At 41.0% G+C, this 7,561-nt stretch overlaps 1 protein-coding gene across 1 annotated transcript; it reads left to right on the top strand.

The window, feature by feature from the left end:
- The first annotated feature begins 1,127 nt into the window (after positions 1–1,127).
- On the top strand, positions 1,128–1,727 carry LOC133367945 (vomeronasal type-2 receptor 26-like). Its single transcript, XM_061592030.1, has one exon. The coding sequence runs from the start codon at positions 1,128–1,130 to the stop codon at positions 1,725–1,727; it is 600 nt and encodes a 199-aa protein (XP_061448014.1).
- Positions 1,728–7,561: the final 5,834 nt, after the last annotated feature.

The following is a 7,561-nucleotide window of genomic DNA, read 5'->3' as shown; positions in this document are numbered from 1 at the left end:
ATGTTTGAATGGGTATTGAATGTGCCTCTCTAATTCAATAAATTGCTTGTTATCTCAGCCAGTGTGTCACACACACATTAGAGAGGCTTGCATCATTAAGGATTCCTAGCATTCATTTTCCAGTCTTATTTGACTGCACAAAACAACATCTGTATAGAAAATGTGTAGGTTGCACTTATTGTTGGTATAACTCAGGAATACCAAAGGAACACAACAGCACTCAGGCGATGAAAATTCACTACTGCCACTGAAGAAGATCAGAAATGGTTGAAACGTGTCACTCCATCATTACAAATAAAAGAGAAAATAAAAGAATAAAAGTCATTCCACAGTCCTTTGGGCAATCTTCTATCAGACAATGTCTTATCACAGGGCTTGGGAGATGGGTGCAATGGAAAAGATTATGGGAGTATAAACATCTAAAACTTTGGACCTGATCTGTGATACACAGGCCAAAAAAATGATGGCAATCATAGTTAGCATATTGGATGTACCCAGACCCTTCTCCCAGATTACCCTTGCCCATCTTTTTATTTTATATTTCATTAATTCATTATATTAGTGATTGTTCCTGCATGTCACCCTCAGGTGCCCCATTGAATGCAGCCCTCCAAACAGAAAGACCACAACCACCTCTGGTTTAAATGAAATATCAGAGAAGACGTTTTAGACTCTTTTGTGTTCAGTATAGCTTTGAAATTAAAACATGTGGGATGAGCCATTTTTGTCCAACATGAATTGTGCACTATGACATTTCATCATTTCTGCCAAAAGCAAAGAGCAACATGTATATAATCTCTTGTTTATCTTTTCCAGATGCAGCTCATTGTATCATGTGCCCAGAAAATCAATATCCAAATGAGAACCATGACCAGTGCATCCCTAAGATTATATCTTTCCTTTCTCATCAAGAGCCCTTGGGGATTGTTTTGGTTACTTCCACAATGTTTTTTGTTGTAAACACTTGTTTTGTGATACAAACCTTTATAAAGAATTGGAATACTCCCATTGTCAAAGCCAACAACCAGAACCTCACCTGTCTTCTTCTCATCTCCATCCTGCTTTGCTATCTTTCTTGCCTGCTCTTCATTGGCAAGCCTGGGAAGGTTTCATGCCTCCTCCGGCAAATGACCTTCGGCATCATTTTCTCTGTGGTGATTTCTTGCATATTGGCAAAAACAATCCTTGTGATTGTGGCCTTCCTGGCCACTAAACCAGGCAATAGGATGAAGAAATGGCTAGGGCCAAAAGTGGCCAATACAATTGTTCTTTTCTGCTCCCTCAGTCAAGTGTGTATTTGCATTGCATGGCTGTTCACGTCTCCTCCTTTCCCAGATGTTGACATGCACTCACAGACTGGGAAGATTATAATGCAATGCAATGAAGGTTCTGTCATGATGTTCTACTGTGTCCTGGGATACATGGGCTTCTTGGCCCTCATCAGCTTCACTGTAGCTTTCCTAGCCAGAAATTTGCCTGGTACTTTCAATGAAGCCAAGTTGATCACCTTCAGCATGCTTGTGTTTTGCAGTGTCTGGATCTCCTTTATTCCAGGTTACCTGAGCACCAAGGGGAAATACATAGTGGCTGTGGAGGTGTTTGCCATCTTGGCATCCAATTCTGGTCTACTGGCTTGCATGTTCCTCCCCAAATGTTATATCATTGTTTTTAGAGTTGATCTCAATACCAAGAAGTTGCTAACTAAAAAAAAGAATGATTGGACTTGATTTTGTTTGTTACATTGCTGTTTTGTGTGCTTTACACACTTTCCTAGTGAAGTGAAGCCACTTTTTAACTTAATGTTAGCTAATAACTTTCATTTTAAGCTACTGGGATTGGTAAACCATATCATATCTATATTTATTTTTTTAACATCATTTATATACCATTTGATGTAAACTCATCTAAGCGGTTTACAAAACATTACCATTATCAATAAAACATTTAAAACGTTTAAAAAAATTGAAAACAATTAAAACAGCTACTAAAAGCTTAAAACAGGTCAACATCTATGTATTTGAAAATCCTTGCCTACACAAAAAGAGTTTTAAGTAGGTGCCAGCCTGTTGTCAATAGGCAGGGAGTTCCGAAGAGTAGGTACTACCACAATAAAGGTATGATTTCTTACAAGTGCAGAACGAATATTATGTGGCACAGAACCTGTTCCGCAGAGTGAAGTGCTTGAGTGGGGCACATATGGGGTAAGGCGGTCGTTTGTGTGTCAGATTGACCAATCAAACCACACTGGTTGAAATAAAACACAATGTTCCTCAGTGAGAATTCTGGCCATCCACAGCTTTACTGCACCTTTGTTAGCCAGAACATTGCTTGACATATTCACTGAAGCCAAGCCAATCACCTTAGGCATGCTAATTCATCTTCAGGTTCATTCTCTTCAAGATGCTGATCCAAATGTATATTCACTAATAGGCAAAAAGCCTTCCAGTTTAAGAACATACTTATAGCCAACTGTTGAGCCCCAATTCCCCCAGGAGGAGCAGGGAGAAGAGTCAGTCGAGCCCCAGCTTCCCCGGATAGATCAGGGAGAGGAGCCAGAGGTAGATGAGGTTTTCGAGGGCATTGAGGGAGGGGGTGAAGTCGACAGCCCACCAGTTCCCATGGACAGTCTTCCTGTCAATGCAGAGCTCACTCCACCTACAAGCACCCCAACAGAGCTGTTGGGGAATGAGCTCTTGTGTGTGCCAACTCCACCCCCCCAGGACTCCCCACCTGGCACTCCCAGCCCCTCAAGTTGAGCCGGCACCTAGTGAGCCTACACTGTCAGATGAGCAGGTGGAGGCTCACTTCCCCTTGCCCCATGTGAGACGCCATGAGAAGCTGGTTGGTCAGAAGGTGAAACTTCGAAGAAGTCAGAGATTACGGGCAAAGACCTTTCCTATTTAAGGTGGTGCCCCCTTACTGGGGTGCTGAGTCAACTTACTCCACACTCCGCAAAGCATGCTTAAGTAGTCTAATTAGGATCAGTAGTGAGTTAGCATAGAGAGGTCTATGAAGTGCACTTCTTTTGATGTAACCACTACTCTAATAAAACAAGAATTAATTCCAGTCTCATCTCTGTCTCGTCTCTCAGACTCTGGGCAGGACACCAACAGATATTTCTATCAAACTTGGAAAAGCGGGGAAGTTGGGCAGCTATAGTGAATGCACCAGGGGAGCAGGAGACCTGAACTCCTCTCTGAGTTTGGAAAACAAATTTGGAAAACTGCAAACATAATTTGAGTTAGTCTTTCACAGTCCAGTCCACTTCCTCTGTAGCTTGGAAGAATTTGGTAATGTGTCTCTGAGCATATGGTGAGTGGTAACAACATCTGCCATCTCCAAAGATGGAGAATTACATTGTTGGGTGTTTGTTGGTGTTCTTACTTTGCTTCTTTTCTATGTTACTACTGTTTCTACAGAGAATCTAAACTAGAAAATTTTATTTCCCTCATTATTCATCCTAGAAATTTGTGTCAAATTTATTTTTATTAATTTCAAATCATTTTTATTGGTCAAGGTCATATCATGGTGAAGACGGCTTTTTGTGTTTCAAACTGAAGGTTATGCTCTATTTCTATTTTGGGCGCATTAACAGTTAAATCTGAAACTGCAGTTTGGTGTAAAATCAGATGGATTACAATATGTTGCTACTTAAGAATGACTCTCACTATTGGAACAAACAAACTAGGCCTGCCCAAGATGCATGTTTTCAGCCTGTTATGCTTAAACTACTCCACTTAAGGAAAGGTGGGCATGGAAAATTAAAAACATAGAGCACACCTAGAATTTTTCTACAATATATTTCACCTCCCACTGTTTTATCTTGTGCAAACTGAGATACTCCTCATGTCCATTGGAAACTATTATGCAGAACAGTCAGTGCCATTATTCCACAATTGGTTTTGGAGCTTTTTTTAGTGTTGTAAAGTGTTGCTGTAGTTCACATATTCACAGAAACAGAAGCAAAAGAGAATTATTTACTATAGGAAACTTCACTAAAATTTCAAAGTAATTTGCAATTTAAAGTGACTATCTCAACTATATCAACTGTTTTAATATTGTTGCTTCCCCTCTGCTAAAACAAGATCAGCACAGCACATGTCTTGTTTCTGTTATTTCAGCTGATTGCAGGTGTTGCCACCACTCTATTGTGATGGGAAGCACCCATTGACAATTCCTCCTGGTTGCCCAGCAGTCAGGCTGCTTCACGGATTGATCCTTGCCCCATGCCACCCCAAGCCCCAATGTTCTGCAACCAATGAAAAGTGATGGCCGTGCTTTACCCATGCACTGTATCTTTTTCTCATTGCACCCATGTGCCTGCCTCCCTGTGCCTGGTTTTAACAATACAGTCCTATGCATGTTCACTCAGATGTAAGCTGTCTTTAATAGGCTAACTCTCATAGAAATTTACATAAGATTGTGTTGTTTGTCAATGTGTGTGTGTGTGCGTGTGTGCGTATGGTTGGTTGGTTTTTAGTAATAAAAAAAAGTTGCCAGTTCCCAATCCTTGATTAAAGTGCTGTGTGTGTCAGCACAAAAAGGGTGCCATGGGCTGCAAAAAAAAAAAAAAGAGGTGACGGTACTCTGTACCATGGAGTACTGCCACAAGAAAGAAAGAAAGAAAGAAAGAAAGAAAGAAAGAAAGAAAGAAAGAAAGAAAGAAAGAAAGAAAGAAAGAAAGAAAGAAAGAAAGAAAGCACTGTATATATTCTAGAGGATGAACCATAGTTTTCTGCCATGAGAATAACAAAGTTGGAAGGGTGGTTGCAGCTTTGAGATATATTGAAGGCGTTCAGGAAAAGGAAAAGTGCTAGAAAGGAATGAACTATAATGACAATGAAGATGACACTGAACACATCCTGAACCCACCTCACTCCCTTGGGCACTCTCCCATTATACAATAATATGACTCATTTTACATTACAACTAACATTGAAGTTCTATTTTTGGTTTAAGAATATTGAGGTCCTTTTTTAAAAAAAGACAACACTTCAGATATATTGTCCGTGATTGTTTGCTGCCTTTTAAAGGATTACATTCTAAGCTGAATGTTGAGCTACAGTATGTGATGGGATGCTGCCACACTGACCCCATGCTTCCTGTCAATGTTCTGGCAGTGGGAATTGGAAGAGGGGAGCCATTGGTACACATGTAGAGAACACATGTAGGGTTCCTTTCATGAGTGAGAAACTGATACAATCTGGATTCTGAATCATGGAGGGAGCCTCTGGGTGTGGAACAGGTTTCTTTCCTTCCCCAAAGAATGAAGGGGATGGATGAATAAAGTAAAGCTGTGAGTTCAGGTTTGAGCAAATGGGGGGTCTTTAGTTGAAGGGCTGCATTCTTACTATAGAGAACCTTTACAGTTTTGTTTTGTTTTGTTTTTTTAAGAAAAAGATCTCTAACTTTTAAAAAGAAAAGTTCTACCAGAATTTAATGCAATTGCAGACATGGTCAACTCTTCTGCCCACTTCACTCATTTGGCCAGCCTGCCACCTAACTCCCTCACACAAATCACTCCTTAGAGCTCACCACAAACCCTACCTCAGGCTGCAAATCAGCTTTCTCCCCCTTCCTCAGGTAGCCAAGCCTCCTTTTCCCCTTTCCTCAGGTTGCGAAGGGACCTTCCTCCCTCAGATCTTCTCCCACAAGGAGGAGGGAAGCAGAGCAGGGAGGGAGGTGGTGGCGGCAAGATGCACAGGAAGGCCAGGCCAGGCCAGCTCCTCAGCAACCACCCTGCTCTGCTGCTGCTTCCCTCCTCCTTTTCATTGACAGGATGCTTGCTGATGAGATGCCCAGACCTGCCATGACTGTTCCTCTATGGCTCGCCCAGACCACTGCAACCAACTGCCTTGTTAGCTGGCTGGCTGGCCAGCCTTCTACATTTCACCCATTCACCAGCCACCTTTACCCCTTGCTTGCCCACCCCCTTGCCCCATCTCATTCACCCACTTCACTCGCCAGTTGGTCTTGCCCCACCTTGCATGATTGCTCATGTGCTGGCCTTCCTACATCTCTTGCTTGCCCACTGGCCCACCTATCTGCCTTACTTGCCGGTCAATCACACCTTGCTCACCCTCACCACCATCACCACGATCCTGCAGCATTTAGAAGACTGTTGTCACATGATCAGGGGTGTAGTTGTCCAGGGTCTCAGGGGGTCTTAGACCCCTTACTTTTTGGGGAGCAGGGTCCAACTGGGTCCCTGTGCCTCCAGCATCCCATGAGCCAAGCAGCATGAAAAGGGAGTGTGTTAGCCACTGAGAAGAGTCTAACATGCTTCTTTGTCCTTTGCTACTGATTGGAGCCAATCAGAGTGAAAGGGGTATTCCATCATATCAGCACCACCACTGAAAATGTCCTGCCTTGCATTCCCCGCCTTCTGATTTCATGCAAGTACAGGACAGAAAGTGTGGGCCGGCTCATGTGGGATGAGAGGACTCCTGATGTAAGTGTGGTTGGAGTGAAGCATCTTTTTTTAATGAATAGGAGCCGCCCCATTCTACATGTGTTGGAAGCTGCCACCTTGGACACAGTAAGATAATTCAAGAGGGAAATGTTGGATGTTGTATCTGGCGCAAGCAGATGCCCAGGATGCAGAACAGTATAGTGACAGGCTAGATGCCAGTTGAAGCAATGAGCCGGACAAGCAATAGGTTTTAAGAGTCACTTTTACTGACATTAGAGGTTTTTAGAATACAGTACAAGCTCTCTCTCTATACAAGCGCTTTTCTCCTTTCTTTCTTTTTTACAATAATTTTTATTCAAATTTTCATAAAACATACAAAACAAAATCATAAAACATTCAAAGACAAAAAACAAAACAAAACAAAAACGATTAAACAAAAAAATAAAATGTTGACTTCCCATTTGTCACAGATCAAATCAGTTATAGGTCTACAATATATAACAATCCTGTCTCTTAAATTATATTATAAAATCACTTTCCTCCAGTAGTTATCTTAATTAATCATCAAATCTCATAAACATTACTTTATTCTTTCCACAAAAAGTCAAAGAGAGGTTTCAATTCTTTAAGAAATATATCTATCAATTTTTCTCCAAATAAACATGTCGATTAATCCATCTCGTTAATAATAATAATAATCTTATTGTCATAACCATAGTCCAAATAAACATATCGATTAATCCATCTCATCAAAATCTGTTAGGTCCAATAATTTCAATAGCCATTATTCCATTATCCCTATTAATTCCATCTTCCATCTTCAATAGTCCTGTTAAGTCCAGTAATTTCAGTGTCCAATCTTCCATTATCAGTATTCCATAATAATCTTGCTGTCATAGCCATAGTCATATAATAAGAGTCTGATGGGAATTTCCTCTATCCCAAATATTTTCTTGCCATCAATTCTGAATAAGTTGCTGAAATATTGTTGTAAAGTCATATCTCTGTTCTTCTTTTTTACAGAATGCACTGGCTCATCTCTTGAGAGTTTTTCCATTGTCACATGGCTGCAGTTAATTCCATAGATTTTCTCTATATCAAGCTCCATCACATCATTCCAGTCCAGAAGATTATCCAAGCCATTGATAA

The sequence above is a fragment of the Rhineura floridana genome, chromosome 11 (assembly GCF_030035675.1).
Source record: "Rhineura floridana isolate rRhiFlo1 chromosome 11, rRhiFlo1.hap2, whole genome shotgun sequence".
In the NCBI taxonomy this organism is placed as follows: Eukaryota; Metazoa; Chordata; class Lepidosauria; order Squamata; family Rhineuridae; genus Rhineura; species Rhineura floridana.
This window is presented reverse-complemented; position numbering and strand designations above follow the sequence as displayed.